The following is a 17,856-nucleotide window of genomic DNA, read 5'->3' as shown; positions in this document are numbered from 1 at the left end:
CTGTTGCTCCCCACTGCACCCCAGGAAACATGGGGATTTCATGCACTAGCTCTGAGGGAGCACTGCTGGCTCTGTCCTGGTGCTCTGTGTGTGTGGATGTGCTGCAAGGTGAAGCTCCAGGCTGGCTGATCCCACTTCATTTTTGGGTGTGGGTGTCAGATGGGGTTTGGGGGAGTGAGGGCTCCAAGCTGTGGAGCTCTCTGGGGGTCTCCAAGCTCCAGGGCTTCTCCTCCCCCTCGGCCTCCTGCCTGCAGGTGACTGGAATTTGTCCCTCTCAGGTGGCCCAGCAGAGAAGGCAGGGCTGCAGCAGCTGGACACGGTGCTGCAGCTGAACGAGCAGCCTGTGGAGCACTGGAAATGTGTGGAGCTGGCCCATGAAATCCGGTGAGTGCTCCCCAAAAACCCCAGGGCAGGGAGAGATGGTCTGGGGGAACCCAAACCCCAGGGCAGGGAGAGCACTGAGTGACTGTGGGAAGGGAAAAGCTCTGAGGGGTGCAGGACACTGGGAGAGGATTCCCTGGAGGGGAAGGATGCAGGAAAGGATTCCCTGGAGAAGGAAGGATGCAGGAAAGGATTCCCTGGAGGGGAAGGATGCAGGAAAGGATTCCCTAGAGAGGGAAGGATGCAGGAAAGGATTCCCTGGAGGGGAAAGATGCAGGAAAGGATTCCCTGGAGGGGAAGGATACAGGAAAGGATTCCCTAGAGAGGGAAGGATGCAGGAAAGGATTCCTTGGAGAAGGAAGGATGCAGGAAAGGATTCCCTGGAGGGGAAGGATACAGGAAAGGATTCCCTGGAGGGGAAGGATACAGGAAAGGATTCCCTGGAGAAGGAAGGAAGGATGGAGGGGCTGGGGAGCACGCGAGAGCAGCAGAGGATTTGGAGGGAGGAAGGGCTGCAGGGCTGGGTGCAGGACACGGTGCTGCAGCCCTGATTTCCCCACCCCATCTGTGCCAGGAACTGTCCCACGGAGATCATCCTCCTGGTGTGGAGGCTGGTGCCTCAGGTGAAGCCGGCCCACGAGGCCATGCCCCGCAGGTCCTCCTGCAAATCCGCCTACGACCTGCAGTCCCCTCCCCAGAAGCGGGAGAAGAGCGGCCCCGCGCAGGCCGAGCAGCGCCGCAGCTGCCACATCCTCTACGATGGCTCCGAGGGGCTGGGGCTGCACACCTGGGACAGGTACACGGAGCTGGGCAAGCGGGGCCAGAACACCCTGCCCGCCCTGTCCCGGGTGCCCTCTGCTGCCGACCAGAACTACATCATCCTGGCCCCGCTGAACCCCGGCAGCCAGGTAGGGATGGGGCTGCACATGGCCCTGGCTGCAGCCTCTCCTGGCCCCTGCTTCAGCCTTATCCAGCATCAGCTCGAATATTTGCCAGTTTTATGAGCCACACCTCTGTCCCCTTTCACTGTTTTCCTAAAGCATTTCCCTGCTGCCTCCCCTCAGGGCTCACCCCAGGGGTGTGGGGAGGACGTGGGGAGTGTTCCAGAGAGCCTTGGCTCCATCTGGCACTGCCTTTCCACTCATTACCTGGGGGGGGGGGTCACAGTCACAGCCCACTGTCTTGTTCCCACTGCACAAGACCACACTGTCGGTCATTGCTCTCGTTTTCTGCTGCAAAAATGATTTTTTTTTCCCCTCTCTGAAGTGCTCTGGCTTGGCTGGGTTTGGCATGTTACCCTCTGTAGCTGGTTGTGTCACTGTCCCTGGAGCTGACCGTGTCCCTGTCTCTGTCCCCACAGCTGCTGAGGCCCGTGTACCAGGAGGACAGCACCTCTGTGGGTGAGTGTGCCTGGGCTGGGGGAGCTGCTCCGAGCACCCAGCTCCAGGCTGGGCCTCCTGGCACCATCAGCTCCCTGTGCCAGCCCTGCAGGGCTGGGGTTTGAGGGCAGGAGCAGCAGCCCAGGGGCTTTGGGATCATCCTTGAACCCAAAATCCGAGGGGAGCTGGGCACAGGGTGAGCCTCACGTGAGGGGTCTGGGGAGCTCTCAGAGGGCTCTGCTGTGGGGACCTCCCAGGGCAGGGTGAGAGCTCTGAGCATCCATCCTGCTTCCCACGTGTTCTCCTCATCCATGAGGCCTTGCTGGGACAGCTGCTCCCTGCTCTGACACTCCTTCAGTGCCACAGGAGTGAGGCTGGCTGTGCCTCACATCAGTGCCAGCAGCTGGGTCAGATTTGGGGAATATTCAAGCCCTGGGCTGCTGCAAAGTCTCTGAGCCAGCTCTCCTCAAAAAACCTTTGAAACATAAGCTCATAACATGGACCACAGCTGTGACAGGTGTGTGTGGGATGCCTGGAGCTCCCTGGGGATGGCTGGACCTGTGGGAAGAGTGGGCTGAGGTGGGTGGCAGGGCTGGGCACTGCAGGAATCCAGGTCCATGTGGAAATCCCCCTTGTCTGCTCATGGATTTGGGAGCTTTGGGAGGCTGTGCTTGCCCTGGCCTGTCTGGATGCCCTCAGGATGAGCTGTGGATCCCTAGGAGAGCTGAGCTCCTGGAGGGTGTGAACCCCTCAGGATTCCCTGTCTGGTGAGGGCACAGCTGGCAAACTTGGTGCTGTCTCTGAGGTGGGGCTGTGTCCAGAGAAAGCCAAGAGTGGGGCAGGCAGAGCCATGGGGGCAGTGCTGGGGAGCAGGAGGGAGCAGGGAGGGCCAGGCCCCCCTGCCTTGGGAGCTCCCAGCCCTGGAGCTCTGCACTAGGAGAATTTTCCACTCTCAGCTGCAGGGGATGTTTTGTTCTGTGGATGATTGCAGCTCTTTCCTTCTGTTTGTGGGTCCTGTGAAAAGATGAGCTGGACCAGGGGGACTTGTTCTTACAGTGAGGTGGGATTTGAATGGCTTGGGCTTCTTCCCGTAGCAAATTTTGGATTTTTATGGATTTGTTTTTAATTATTTAATGTTAAGTTCAGAGGGAGGGAGGTATCAGCTAACCTGAGCAGGGATGAAGTGTGGCAGCACAGAGCTGCCCACCCAGTGGCAGGAGCTGACATTTGGGTGTGTTTCTGTGCCAGGAACCTGTGCAGGTGATTATTTCCTCTGATAGAACGAGGTGATTTAGGGATAAGAGCAAAAGTAAATCCTAAACAGCCCAGACAGATCTTATCTGGCCTGTGCTGAGCTGTCTCTTGAGCTTTGATGTTATCTGCCAGTGCAACCAGGAAAAAGGGAAAAGGGAAAATGTCAGGATTAATGCACTTAGAGGTGGAAACAAGCTCTTAGGTCATGAGGGTGCCCCCAGCAAAGGCAGCTGCTCCAGCCAGCAGTAAACAGCCAAGCTGGCTTCCCAGCCCAGGCTGGCTGCCTCTGCTGCCTTTATCTGGGAGTAAATGTGCTATTTCCTAATGCTTAATGGAATAGGTAATGCTGGGCAGCTTTGTGTGTTTGCTTTGGACCAGGCCTTATCTGCCCTGGGCCATGGTCAGGAGTGTTTTGGCTCATTTCTGCCTGGGAAGGTGCTGGGCATCCCTCACAGTGCAAGGGTAAAAGGCTCTGGATGGGAACAGGAGCTCCAGAGGCTCTGTGGTGGGAACAGGAGCTCCAGAAGCTCTGTGGTGGTAAAAGGAGCTCCAGAGGCTCTGTGGTGGTGAAAGGAGCTCCAGAGGCTCTGTGGTGGTAAAAGGAGCTCCAGAGGCTCTGTGGTGGGAACAGGAGCTCCAGAGGCTCCTTGGTGGGAACAGGAGCTCCAGAGGCTCTGTGGTGGGAACAGGAGCTCCAGAGGCTCTGTGGTGGGAACAGGAGCTCTAAAAGGCTCTGTGGTGGGAGCAGGAGCTTCAAAAGCTCTGTGATAGGAGCAGGAGCTCTGGGGTGGCTGCAGGGAGGGAAGGAGAGGTGCTGGGGTTCCCCAGGGAGATGCAGGAGGGATGCTCATTCCTGTTCCTGAGACATCCCTGTGGGGTTGAAGGAGAATGCTCCAGCTCCTCACCTGGATATGTTCAGTCCCAGTGGAGAGCTCTGCCTGCAGCCCCAGGCTGGCTCAGTTCATCAGCTACAGGAGGAGGGAGGAAGGAAATACGTTGATTTTTCGTGGGGCTTCTTTTGAAGGTGTGAATTTTGGTTAGAGAGCCATGCAGTTCCTGTTGGATCTGTTGCCTGTGAGTTTTAGGGCAGTTTTAGGTTGCTGGGGTCCATCAGGACAGCAACAGCTGGGGTGGGAGGGTGCAGGAGAAAGGCTCCTGTAATCCCTCCTTTGAGTGAGGATAACTCTTCAGGGAAGAGGGACAGACTGAAAGCCAGTCAGGTGCTTGGGCCTTTTCCAGCCCAGAATGCAATGCTGGAAAACAGAGGCTGATGTGATGCCAGCCTCATGAACAGTGAGCTCATCCTTTATAAATACACCCAATGTCTGAGAAAGCACTGCTGGCAGCAGCAGGGATTGATCCAGCCATGAGTGTTTGTAACTCCTGCCTGGTTCTCTGACACCTCCAATCCCAGCATCTTCTGAGAGCTGTCATTAACCCACTGCCCCATGGCATGGCATTCCTGCACTTTGCTAATTCCATGCCCAGAATCCAGAGCAGGCAGGAATTGTGTGGATAAAAATGTTGAAGTTCCTCTCCTGGGGCCCCTTCTGGCCCTGCAAGGGGCTCTGAGCTCTCCCTGGAGCTTCTCCTCTCCAGGTGAGCAACCCCAGCTCTCCCAGCCTGGCTCCAGCCCCTGGAGCATCCCAGGGGCCTCCTCTGGACTCATCCAGCAGCTCCAGGTCCCTTCTGTGCTGGGACCCCAGGGTGGGACAGAGCCCTGCAGGGGGACACTCAGAGGGCAGGGCACTGGTGGGATGTGCTGGCCTGAAGCAGAGCTTGCTGTGGCCTCCCTGGGCTCTGTTTGTACCTTCCCAGCCGTGTCTGTGCTGCTGGTGGCACCCACCGAAGTCCTCAGGCCACCAAGCAAACAGCCCTGGAACAAAACCACCCAGGGGCCTCTTGTTTGCCATTGGAAACAATGGATCAGTGCTGTTATTCCTTGAATCCCTGGGACTGCTGGGCAGCTGAGTGATGCCTGTCCCTGCAGCTCCTGGCCCCAGCAGTTCCCCAGGGCCTGCTCCAGCCTGGGAGAGCAGGGCTGAGCTGGAGTGACAGAGCTGGAGCTCCCTCCTCATCCTGTGTTTCCTTCTGCCTCCTGTGTCCATCCAGGGAATGGCTCTAAAGGGAAATCCCACACGGGCTCTGGGAGGAAATCCAGGCTGATGAAGACTGTGCAGAGCATGAAGAGCTATGGGAACTACCAGAACTGCACCATAGTGAGGCCTCACATCCCCCATTCCTACGGCACCTACGTGACCCTGGCCCCCAAAGTGCTGGTGTTCCCCATCTTTGTGCAGGTCAGTGCAGCCACGGGGGCTGGACGTGCTCAGTGCCCAATCTCAGCTCCAGGGAGTGCCCAGCCTGGGCATCCCTGCAAGGATCTCCCTCCCAGCAGGATCCCTGCCATGCTCAGCTCTCCTCTGGAGCTGGCTGCACTTGGCACAGTGCTGGGGGCTGTCTCAAAGGGAATTCTGTCCTGCCCAAGCAATTCTCTGTTGGATTTTTTTTCTCCTTTTCAGCTTTTCAAATGTGGCCCTTGGTACTTGCTTGGGTCAGGAGGAGGTGTCCCAGCTTTTGGGCTTCAGAGCTGACTTTGGAATTGCAGATCAGTGGGGTTCTTCTTGAGGGTTCTTGTGCTGTCAGTGTGTGCAAAGGGGTTTTAGTTTAGCTGTGGGCACACTAAAATTTGGGCAGCCAGGGCCTCACCATCCTCACAGGGAAGGATTTCTTCCCAATATCCCACCCATCCCTGCCCTCTGGCACTGGGAGCCATTCCCTGGCTCCTGTCCCTCCATCCCTTGTCCCCAGTCCCTCTCCAGCTCTCCTGGAGCCCCCTCAGGCCCTGGCAGGGGCTCTGAGCTCTCCCTGGAGCTTCTCCTCTCCAGGTGAGCACCCTGGGCTCTCCCAGCCTGGCTCCAGAGCAGAGGACAAGGATTCAGAGCTGTAATGGCTCCACAGGGAAAGTTCTGCCTCTGCAAGTCCATGAGCTGTTTTAAGACAACAGCCCTGAGTTTGGTGGTGGTAGCTCTGACTTCCTCTGTGTCCTTCATTTTGTCCTTCATGTGGCCAGAACCCCAAAAATCTCATCTGCTCCATGTATTATAGTACATTGCTGATGAATCCCTTCCTTTCTGAGCCTGTGGGGAGCCCTTTGTCCTCCTGTGCCAGTGGCAGTGTCACTGTCCCCTCAGCCCAGCCTGAAGCCATGTCCCCATTCCGTGTCCCTCCTGCCTGAGCCCTGGGCTGCCTGAGGCCAGGCTGGGCTGGGCTGGAGCTGGGGGAAGGTGTTTGATCACCCCCTCCTCCCTGTGGCCCCTGGCTGAGCCCTCAGCTTCTGTTGGCAGGAACACAACTGGCACTTTCTGCCTCCTTACACCCAAACCTCATCCTGGCTTGTGCCTGGGAATCTGCCCCTTCAGGAGCTGCTTTTCCCTCTGCAGGGCCTTGTGCAGATCCCTCCTGTTCCCACTCTGCTGCCCCTTCAGGAGCTGCTTTTCCCCTCTGCACTGTCACCCTGCAGGGCCCTGTGCAGATCCCTCCTGTTCCCACTCTGCTGCTCCAGGCTGCTGCTGCAGGGTTTGTTGTGCACTCAGGACACGTGAACCTGTCCCATTCTCCAGCATTGAGCTGGGTGTGGCACAGGAAGGGACAGGAATTGCTAAAAGTTGCTTTAGGAGTGATGCACACCATCAGGTTCAATATTGGTGCCTGAGGGACGTGGGAACCTGCCCTGCCAGCCCTGTGGTTGTGCTTCCTGCTGACAAACACCCATAACCCCCCCTGCAGAGCAGCCCCTGTCAGAGGCACAGCTGGGCTGCTGGAGGTGTGAGTGCAAGGCTCTGCTTTCTCCTCTCACTGGACTGCGGATTTTGTGTCCCTCTGAGCACGGGTGGCTTCTCCCCATGTGAGTTACAGCTCAAAGTGACACAAAGTGGGTTTGGTGGGTGGAAAGTGTATCTCACTAACCACACTGCCAGTGGAAGGTTTGACTGTTTCTTTTGTTTCTTTTGTTTCCTTTTTTTTATTTTTTTATTTTCCCATCCAAATGTAGCCCCTGGATCTTTGCAACCCAGCCCGGACTCTGCTGCTGTCGGAGGAGCTGCTCCTTCTCGAGAGCAGGAACAGGACCACACAGGTAAAACTCTTCCACATTCTCTGGGCTCTCCAAACCTGCTCTTCTGCTGTCTTACATAGAGGGCTGAATGATAGAATCACCATGCTTTGGGTTAGAAGGGACTTTAAGCTCATCCAGTCCCATTCCAAGGGCAGGGACACCTCCCACTGTCCCAGGCTGCTCCCAGCCCTGTCCAGCCTGGCCTTGGGCACTGCCAGGGATCCAGGGGCAGCCCCAGCTGCTCTGGGCACCCTGTGCCAGGGCCTGCCCACCCTGCCAGGGAACAATTCCCAATTCCCAATATCCCATCCATCCCTGCCCTCTGGCACTGGGAGCCATTCCCTGTGTCCTGGCATTCCACACCCTTGTCCCCAGTCCCTCTCCAGCTCTCCTGGAGCTCCTTCAGGCACTGGAGGGACTGGAAGGGACACCTCATTACATGGAAAAGGGAAATGTTTCATTGTGCAGTGACTGTATTGATATGATATTTGGAAAGGCTTCTGGACAGTTTATTGTGGGATAAACTAAATATCAAAACTCTCTGGGCTAGAAATCAACTGTTGTTCCTGTTGCCTTTGGGCTCAGAGAGAGGAAACTGTGGGTGGCAAATGCACATCAGTGACAGCCCAGCAGGCTCAGGAGGAGGGGGTTTAAGGATGTTTTGTGCCAGGTTAGAGAAGCACAGAGTGGTTCAGGCTGAAAGGCACCAGGGGAGGTCATCCAGTCCCATCCCCTTGTTCAGGGATCCCCTGAAGTCACTCAGGGTTGTGTCCACATGGCTTTGCAGCATCTCTAGGGAAGGAGAATCCACTAGAACTAGAAGCAGACAGAGAACTTGCTGCAGATGTTCTCAGAATTTCAGTTCCTGAAACAGCTCACGTGTCCTGCCCAAATTCCTCTCGTTCTTCTTACTTCAACTTTTCTGCCATGTTGTTGGAGAGCTGTTGGAACTCTGGGGGCACAACAGGACTTTGGCACCCCAGGGATGAGACAGCTCTTACCACCCAAACTGGCAGGGTTTGGATGTGTTGATCACATTTGCTGCTGCTTTCACTTGCATCCAACTGCAAAGTCTGCAAAGGCTTGGAATCTGGGAGAGAGGCAGAGCCCACTCGTGCGCTGCTAACCAGGAACATTTCTTCTGGGGTAATTTCAGAGGATCTCACTGAGTAATTTGGGGTTGAATTCAGTAGGAGTGAACAATGTGTCATCTCCACAGACCTGTAGAGAAAGTTCTGCTTCACTGGTTTTAGTTTCTGGGTGGCCAACAGCAGAAGGCCTGAGCCAATTCCCATTGCTGGCCAGTACAAACCAGCAGAGGGTTGTGCTAAGTGACTCCTCTCTCTGGTTTTCATTGTGTAATTCATCCCTTGCTTTGACTTGAACATCTTTTCCTTTTTTTCTGCCAAAAAGTACATGAAAATACATCAAAGTACATGACAAATTCCATGATTGATTAGAAAACTTGGCACTAACTTTTAACTAAACCCCTTTCCCTGTCTGCCCTGCTGTCCTGTGCTGCTCAGACTCTTCTGGGCATCTGCAGGACTGAAACCCAGGTAAATTGCTGTTGTGTGGCACAGCTGTGCTGGATGGTTTGGGGGTGCAGCTGAAGTCAGGAGCTCCTCCAGGCTGGGTTGGTTTACCTGCCTTCAGGTCAGACTCAGGTATTTGGAGCAGCAGCCAACTGTGGAATATTTATGGATAACTAATGCTGTTTGCAGCCTGAGTGGGGTATTTGTGCATGTGGGGGTGATGAAGAACCCCAGGACAAGTGTGTTTGGAGGAGCAGAGACCCCACTAGGGGCAGGGTGAGGAGGAAAATGTCTCAGGGAAAGGACTCTGCTTATGATGCTCTTGGGGTGAGCCTGGAGCTGGGAGAGTCTCAGGTTTTTGGTTGTTGATTGCTGCCCTGAGATGTGCAGGGTGTCTCTGCTTCGGCCCACACAGCTGAAGAACGAGTCTGGACTCTTCACTTTTCACTCTTGAAGTTGTTTATTAATTCTTATCTATAAAATTTTCTTCCTGCCCAGCAGAGATCTGCTCAGCAGGGCAGCCACAGGCACTCTGACCACCCCCAGGGCAGCATTGTCCTTTTATACTACAAACTACATAGAACATGTTGACACTTAATTCCCAGTACCTATCACCCATGTTAGACAGTGCACTTCTACTCTAAACCAATCCCAAAGTGCCAACATCACTGCAGAAAATGGAGAACAGGAAGAAGAAGAAGAAAGGCTAGGCACGCTTAAGTTCTTCCATCTTGTCTCTACAACTGCCGTACCAAATTCTTAAAATCTACATTTTCACCTTGTGATCATTTTGTTATTACGCTATTCAAATTTGTGTGACTTTCAGGTCCTCATACAAAGCTGGCAACTTGCTCCAAGGGTCAAGATCCAATCCCCAGGTGCTCTGGGCTGTGTGCCAGGGTCTCTGAGGTCCCTGGTGGGGTCCTCGGCAACTCTGGACACCTGGAGGAATGTGCTGAGTTCTGACAGGAGAGGATTTCCCAGCTGGAGCTGGTGCCAGGGAAGGGCAGGGTGCAGGCCAGGAGTGTGAGGCAGAGTTTGGGAATGCTGGTGCCCTGGGGCCGTGCTGTCTGGGTGAGCTGGCACAGGGGCAGGGCAGCAGGGGCTGAGTCAGTGGGGTGAGGAATGAGAAATGCTGAAGGGAACAGCCCGTGGTGCTGAGCCCCTGCTGGCAGGGACAGTGGAGAGAGCAAGGCTGGGATGTCACCTGTGGCCCTTGGGAAGGGCTCTCTCCTGTCTGAGTGTGGGCACAGCCATGGAAGGCTCTGGGGAGCTCCAAGGAGCTCCTGCAAGTCTCTGCAGTGCCAGGCTCTGCTTTGGTCTTGCTGAGCTGTGAGGGGAGAGAACCTGAACCTCTGCAGCCAGCAACACCTAAAACAGCCTGGACACCACAGGTGCAGGAGGGCTCTGACTCCTCTCTTTGCTGGCCTTGAGTTCTTTCCCTCTCTGCCTCCTCTGATGCCTGGACAGAGGCTGTCTTGTGTCCAACCAGTCCTTTCTTCCTTCCTTGCTCCATGAGGTTTTCTGTTTTCCCACTGCTCTTCCCACACAGGCTCTCTCCAGCTGGGCTCCTGTGCTTTGCAGGACTGTTCTCTGTGTGTTTTTAATCTGCTTTGCCTGAGAGGCTCAAGACAGGAGGGCCTGGGTGCAGGGCCCCGAGCTGCAGGTCCTACTCCTTTCTTTCCTTCCCAAACCCCCAGAATCTTTTCCCTAGGGCAGTTTCCACATCAGGCACTGCATCCTTGTCCCTGAGCAAACTCTCTCCCATCTCCTGAAGGAATCAACCTATCTCTCTGGAGGCTTGCCAGGGTCTGTCCTTTCCCTGACCTTACCTCTGGGGCAATCCTTATTCAGGCCTTAATCACATCCTGTCTAGACTTTGCTGCAATTCCCATTTTATGGCCTCCTGAAATCCCTCCAGCCCGTGGAGTGCCAGAGGAGCCAGCGGGCGATGGCCCACGGGGTGTCCAAGGTGGCCTTTGGCCCTGTCCATCCATCTCCAATGGACCTGGAGTTCTCCCAGAGCCCTGAGGTGTCTGCTCAGGGTGGGCCACGCTCCTGCCCTCCTCATCCCTCCTTTCTGCCACTCTGGCAGGGTCTGCAGGTCAGGATGGGCCTCCTGAGTCCTGCAGCCTCATGGATGGGCTTGGCTGGGTTTATTCTCCTCTCTGTAGAGCAGGAGCCTTTCTCCTCTTTCTCTCTTCAAGGCTGCATTTCTGGGCACCTTTTCACAGTGATTTTGTTGCCACATTTTCTTCCCAAGGTGTGATATTGGCTCCCTCCTGCCCAGGGCAGGGCTCAGTGGCAGTCCCAGGGTTATCCCCCTTGGGCAGCACACTGGCCCATTGCCCCTGCCTTCCCTCTTGGCTTTCAGTTTCTCCTGATTTCCCTCTTTAAATGTGTCCCTGTCTCCTGTGCCAGTGCTTTGCCAGTTTTGTCCTGTAGCTGCTCAGGTCCCTCAGCAGAAGAGGCTTTGCTGTTTGTGGTGCAGAGCACACCCAGGTGAGCAGTGTGGAGACATCAGGGTCAGCCTCTATGAACAACGTTTCCCCCCTGTAAAATCTGCTCAGACCCCCCTAAAAGGCCCATGTGACAATGGCCATGTGGCCTCAGTCACTGCAGCAATGACCCAGGGTGCTCAGCTCTGTCTTCAGAGAGTCCTTCTGTCCTGGCAGCTCCTGGATTTCTGACTGTGGGCTAGGAAATTCTGCTAAATACCCAAAGCTACTTTGACCCTCCAGGGAGCAACTCTGGTGAATTCTGTGACTTGCCTGGGTGAGCCCAGACGTTGTGTTTGTTGTTTGTTTGCTCTTGACTTTTAGGAGCCCTGTGGTTTTTCAGGGTAGATCTTTTTGCCAAGGGCTGTTACAGACAGGTCACAGCCCGTCAGTGTGGGATGGCAGCCCAGGGCAGAGCTCCACGTTACTCCTCCAGTCTCTCCTTACCCCTGCTGCCCTGGGGTCATCCCTGAGTGCCCTCCTCAGCTCTCAGGTGTCCAGCTCCAACCTCTGGGTCTGCCAGAGCCCCAGGCCCCGCAGTGCTGGGCTGTCCCTGTCCCTGCCTGTGCCCCTGTCCCTGCCCCTGTCCCTGCCTCTGCCCCTGCCTCTGTGGGTGGAAGGGGCACTTTTGTTTTTCCTCCCAACAGCCTGGAGGAGCAGAGGCACCTCTATCAACTGCTCTCAGATCAATTGTCTTCCTGGCAGCAGCATCTGACAGAGATGCTCCTACAGAACCTGCACTTTTGTGCTTTTACCTTCTACATCCTGAATACAATCCATCCAATTTTCCTGTAAAAGTTCAATACCTGTAAATTCTTAGCCATGTAATTCCATTTCCAAGATTCCCTATTGAAACTTGCTTGGTTTTGAAGAGATTTCCCTGCTGCTTCCACTCTTTTTTCTACCCTTTAACCTTCCACAGGTGGTAGGTTCTCAGTTTCTTTCCTCCAATTCTGTGTGCCTGTTAGCTGGTCGTACTTTTATCTCCTTCACTTTGGGTTGCTATTCCAAAATCCCTTCAGCATCTCTTCTTTGGAGTTGAGGGGCCTGAGATGGCAGCAGACATGTCCCAGAAAATGGCACACCTTTGGCCACCTTTGGCCACCTTTGGCACAAGGTGGGCATGGGATGAGGGTTATAGTGCAGTTTCTGCCTGGTTATTCCTTGTGTTACCAACAAGATCAGAAGGAATGAAGAGGGTGGATGTGGGCACAAGGCCAGCAGAGTGGTGAGAGCAGAGGAAGGGATTTTCCAAATAACACAGACAAGAACATCCCCTCCCTGGTTTCATTGTCAATTAAAGCTCCACCAGCAGCTTTGTACTTACTGAGAATCCCACAAAAATGAACTTGCACTGCAAGGAGAAGTCTTGTGGCAAGGGCTTGGTTTTGGATTTGGAGCCAGATGCTCTTCCCTGATGTGAGACTCCCCAGCATGTGACAACTGTTACCCAGCTTGTCTTCCTCAGGATGTGTCCATGAGCCACAGACACAAACTGTGCTGTCAGCTGGGACTTGGTCCCTGTGGGAACAGAGTCACCTCTCTGTGTTCCCTCCCACCCCTCTGTGACTCTGGGTGTTGTCTCCTTTTGCTAAAAGACCACAAACCCTTCCTTGCTGTGGCTCAGTGTTGCAAAGCTTTCCCTTTGCTGTGGGAGGTTTTGGGAGGCGCTGCAAGGCCCTCACCCTGAGCAGGTCTGGCACCCACTGTGCCACTCTGCCATTGCCACCTTGCAGCTGCTCCCTGGCATCTCTGATGACCAGGGACAGCACTCAGGGGAACAGCTGGAGCTGGGGCAGGCTCAGGCTGGAGCTCAGGGCAAGGTTCTTCCCCCAGAGGGTGCTGGCACTGCCCAGGCTCCCCAGGGAATGGGCACGGCCCCGAGGCTGCCAGAGCTCCAGGAGCCTTTGGGCAGCGCTGCCAGGGATGCCCAGGCTGGGGTTGCTGGGACAGGGGCTGGCCAGGGACAGGGGCTGGGCTGGGGGATCCCTGTGGGTCCCTCCCAGCTGAGGATATTCTGTGGTTCCCTGATTCTGTGATCTTTGAAGCTCTCTGTGTGCCCCAGCTCCTGGAGGCCAGGACAGGCTCACACCAAGCCCCTCATCCCTGGGGCTTCTGGTTCCAGGATCTCCAGTGCAGTGGAGAAACCCATTCTCATTTTCAAGGTGCCATTAATCTGAACTGATTGGACTGAGGACCTCAGGCAAGTAAATGCAGGGACAGCATTTCCTGTCCCTGGCCTGGAGGAGCCCCCAGCCCCTGGGACACCTGAGGCTCTGCTGGAGCTCAGCTCTGGGAGACACTTGGGCGGTGTTTCCTGTCCACCCCCACCGTGGTTTGAGGTGTCAGGTTTGTCCCCTGCAGCTGCTCTCTGTGGTCCTGCTCTTGTAAAAACCAAACTGTACTTTCTCACTGAGAGCAGTGAGGGTGATCAGAGGGATCAGATTTGCTTTCAGGCTGCAACTTCGGCAGAGTGCTGGGATTAGTTGGCAACTTTTTCCCTCCTCCTGCTGTGATTTGTAACTGGTGTAAGTGGGAAGTGACAGGAGGGAGCAGAGAGGGTGTGTTTGTGTGCTGTGGAACTGCCAGGCAGGTTTATCCCTCCTGTCACAGGACTCACCAGCCTCAGGAAGTAGCTGCCAAGTGAGGGGAGCCTCATCCGAATCTTGCTGGGTGCAGCAGCCAGCAGCCCCTTGGGAAGGGCTGTCTGGGCTCCCTGGTGCCTCTCCCTGGGACAGAGGACATTTCCAGGACACTCAGTGCCAAGAGATGAGCTCCCTATAGCTTCTCCTGTGCTGCTCCTGTGCTTCCAGGTGACTCTCTTTGTCTACTCTGACCTGCTGCTCTTCACCAAGGAGGACGAGCCCGGGCGCTGCAATGTGCTGAGGAACCCTCTGTACCTGCACAGTGTCAAGCTCCAGGAGGGTGAGTGTCTGCAGCAGCAACTGGAGGTGTTTTGGGGGTTTTCTGGCTGCTGGCTGCAAAGCACCCTGCTGTCCTGGTGCTTCCTGGTCATCCTTGCTGGGGTGCCAGCACCACCCCTGCTGTCCCTGCATTTACCTGGGAGCTCCATCTCCTGGGACACCTCAGGAGCACCCAGACCCTTTGCAGCCTTTCTGGGTGCATGGCTCAGGATCTGGGCTGGCATTCCCCAAGTGGTGTCACCCTGTGACAGTGGGGACTGGCCAAGGCTGGGAAAGGGAACTGAAGCCTTGAGGTTTCCCCCATGATGCCTCGAGGGAGTTCAGAGATTGGCTCCAAGCGTGGCTGGCCAAGCTCTGATGACCTTGACTTTGCTGCTTTACTTTGCTACTTCTCTCTTGAGCTGCCCACGGTTTCCCTGTTGCTCACATCCATCCCCCTGCTCACCCCTCTGGGGAGGAAAGGGCAAACCCTCAGAGCAGGGCTGGCGACCTTGCCCTCACCCTGCACCTTGGCTGACACCTTTTGTGTCCAGCTGAGGGCTCAGAGAGGGCTTCTAGGGCAGGGGTGACTAGAAATGGGTTATTTCAGGCTGTACAAAAGGCTCCCTTCAGCTCCTCATGGTCTAAAGAGGAATGAGGGAATTGCTCTACCACATCCTATTTGCTATGGTGGAGCCACTTGTTGGCCCTGGGCCCAGTTTCACCTTGTTCCTTGTGTGGTGTGGTCGCTTTTGGGTATGGGCTTGTTTTATGTACAGTTACCTGACTGTGCCACAGCTCCTCCTCCAGCTCAGGCAGCTGCCCTGGGACCCCACAGGGGAAATCTGGGTGAGATAGAAGGAGAAAGTTTCCTGTCATGAGGTTGGTCAGATATTGAGTTGCCCAGAGAGGTTTTGTGATCTCCATGCCTGGAGGCATTCAGGACTCCTGAGTGCCCTGGTCTGGGTGCTTTGGTCAGGGATTGGACTCCAGAGCCCACCAGAGAGGCCCCTTCCACCCCAAATTACTCTGGAAGTCATGAGCAATGTCTTTATGCAGTCCTGTGGCCCTGACCAAAAGGAATGAATCCAGATCTGGGCTGCTTCTCCAAAGGGATCCTTTTCTGGGTGAATTTTGCTGCTCCCATGACTTTTGCCAGCTGAGCCACGAGCCCTGTGGATGGACTGTGTCTCTCCACATGCATCACGTTGTTCTGAGCTCAGTGCTGGACACCACAGGCTGCCTGTCAGTTGTTATTTCCCATTTCTAGCAACATTTCTGTTTCCAGATGAATTCCCTGACCTATTTGGTGGGAGCAGAAGCACAAGGGAGGGAGATGGGGCACCACAGCCACGAGCCACTGGGAAAAGCCATTGAAGCCTCCCTGGGCTTTGTTGAGTGTGTTCTCAGCACTGCTTATTTCTAAGAAAGGGACAAAAGAAATTGTTCCTTGTTAAAGTGCTTTTGGTCAGCTCCTGGACCATGTGTGTGTGCTGCTCCTGGCTGCTCCCAAAGGCTGGGGAATAGCTCTGCTTGGAGAAATCAGCTTCCCTGCTCTGCTCCTGGCTCTGCACACTGAGCTGTGCTTGCAGCAGCCCAGGATTGTGCCTCCTCACCTCGGGCACGGTGGATTTGTGAGCAGTTTTCTGCCACTTATTGCCTTGTTGCCGTAATAACTCAGCTGGATCATGTCTGGAATAGCTTCCCAAGGCTCTCCAAAGGAGATGGGGTCCCCACAGCACTGATTCACCCCCCCGTGCACTGGGAATCCAGCCCAGCTGCTGTTCAGGCAGCTCAAACCCCCCTGCTTGGGGCAGGGCTGCTTCAAAGGCGGCTGGAGAGAGCTCGGAGCTGTCTGTCCCTCTTGGCAGGGATTTGCTGCTGCTCTCCTGAATGACTGAAAGGCCCATGAATAGGAACAGGCGTGTGGCTGCCTCCAACAATTGAGACATCTCCGGTGCGCTCAGGGCCATTGTGCTGTTTCCTGTTCCTGCCGCTCGCTGCTCTGTGCGAAAGCAAATCAGTCTGATCTGCCTCACAATGCTGTCTCTTCCTGCTTCACAAACCCAGCACCGGCTGATGAGCTGGCTCCCAGTGACACAGGGCTGGCTTCCTCAGCAGGCACTGTGGGAATTTCCACCCACCGGGATCCTGGTTCCCCCGCAGTGGGTGTGCTCAGCTTTGGGACAGAGAGGGGCATTCCTTTATCCCTTTATACTCTGGGAGCCCATCCCCAGCTGGGATCCTGCAAACAAAGGCTTCTGACATCCCAGCCTGCTGTGTTGTGCAGCCCCAGGATGCTCAAGGGGCAACAGTGGGATTTATGGGCCTTCTGTCCTTCCTTGGGATGCTGGGGGGCACCCAGGGCTTGCACCCTGCCACACTCCCCCAGTGGGATGAGCTTGTCCCCTCCTGCAGGTGGGTTTGGATGTGCTCAGCAGTTCCCTCCCTTCCCACACATGCAGGGCCTGGCAGCACCTTGTCCTGGCTGCTGGGTGCAGTCCCAGCCTTGCTGAGCAGAGGTGAGGGTTTGGGGTGCCTGCCCTCACCAGGGCATTGCCACAGCCGCAGGACCAGCTTCCCTCTTTTCCCCTCCTTCTGACCCAACACCAGGCATGCACCCCCAGATCCTGAGAGCAGCAGGTGCTTTCCATGGGCTGCACAGGGAAGTGGCAGAGGCAGAGAGGAGCTGCTGTGCTGTGTGGGTGTGCAGGACAGGGTTTAGCTGGAGAGGGGACGTGTCCCTGCAGAGCTCCCACTGAGCCTCGTGCCCAGCCTGGCACAGGCTCAGCTCACGTCACTCTGCAAGGCAAACCAGTCCCCAGCTCAGCACATCAGGAAGAGAAGGAAATACCTCCAAGTGAGTTTTTTCCTCCTGCTTATTTCATTTTAGCTTTTCCCTGACTTTTTCTGAGGGAATGTGCTGTGCTGCTGTCACGAGAGCTGTGGGGAGCAGAGCTGGGGATCATCCTGGGCATCTGCCACCCCTCCAGTGCCAGCTTGTGCCTCTCCCATGTATTTCTGGGCTCTGGGCACATCAGGCTCTGCTGCTCCACCCTGACCCTCGAGAAACTTGAAAACATGGAAGGAATCCTGGCAAACCTGGTTTGTGGTGAAATCTGCACCCAGGTCAGCCCTGCCTGGCTCTGCCATTGCCCTCCAGGCTCCCCCTGTGCCTTGCCAGGGATCAGCCTTGCCTCAGCCCAGCTGCTGGGATGGGCAGCCAGTTCATTACTGGAGCTCTCCCTAAAGGCTGGTAGAAAATGGGATTTAAGCCATTCCTTAGCCCAGACTGGCTCCCTGCTTTGTGTGTCCTGTAGGCACAAAGCTGCTGGGCCATGTGTAGCAGTGAGTCCTGGAGGGACAGGAACAGCAGCTGCTGGCTCTGGAGGTTGCTGGTGCCAGGATTCACAGCTCAGGGGAGAGGAATTTGAAAGGGAACTTAATTCTGGTGGGTTTGCACCTTGTCAGGATCAGTTGTTACTGCAGAAGGAATCCACAGAGGCCCAAGGGGAGCAGGGTCATTCCCTGGGCTGTCACACTCCAACAGGACCTTTCTTTATGAGGATCTCACATTGTGAAAATCATGTTCACTCTCCTGGGAAAATGTAAAAAGTTTAATAAAGGACAATAGGAGATAAGGAGCATAGAGCAAAGGTTATTAGGGCTGGGTGCATCTTGGCACCTAAGTGTTATCTTTGGGGATACCCCTTAAATACCTTTTCCCTTCCATCAGCCTGTTGCACATTCACAGACCTTCTGCATAGTAAACTTTTCCCCAGACTAGTT

At 55.4% G+C, this 17,856-nt stretch overlaps 1 protein-coding gene across 2 annotated transcripts in view; it reads left to right on the top strand.

Moving 5' to 3' along the window:
• The window catches only part of RGS3 (regulator of G protein signaling 3), a 75,880-nt gene that overhangs the window by 15,760 nt on the left and 42,264 nt on the right, over positions 1-17,856 (top strand). For both annotated transcript variants that reach the window (XM_054646202.2, XM_054646203.2), the window contains 6 exons: positions 279-384; positions 956-1,289; positions 1,742-1,781; positions 5,127-5,314; positions 7,069-7,152; positions 13,978-14,089. In XM_054646202.2, the coding sequence (XP_054502177.2) occupies positions 279-384; positions 956-1,289; positions 1,742-1,781; positions 5,127-5,314; positions 7,069-7,152; positions 13,978-14,089 (864 nt within the window). The remainder of the gene's footprint in view (positions 1-278; positions 385-955; positions 1,290-1,741; positions 1,782-5,126; positions 5,315-7,068; positions 7,153-13,977; positions 14,090-17,856) is intronic.

Source organism: Agelaius phoeniceus, chromosome 21 (genome assembly GCF_051311805.1).
Source record: "Agelaius phoeniceus isolate bAgePho1 chromosome 21, bAgePho1.hap1, whole genome shotgun sequence".
Lineage (NCBI taxonomy): Eukaryota > Metazoa > Chordata > Aves > Passeriformes > Icteridae > Agelaius > Agelaius phoeniceus.
Note: the sequence above shows the minus strand (reverse complement) of the source record. Positions and strands in the feature narration are given on the sequence as shown.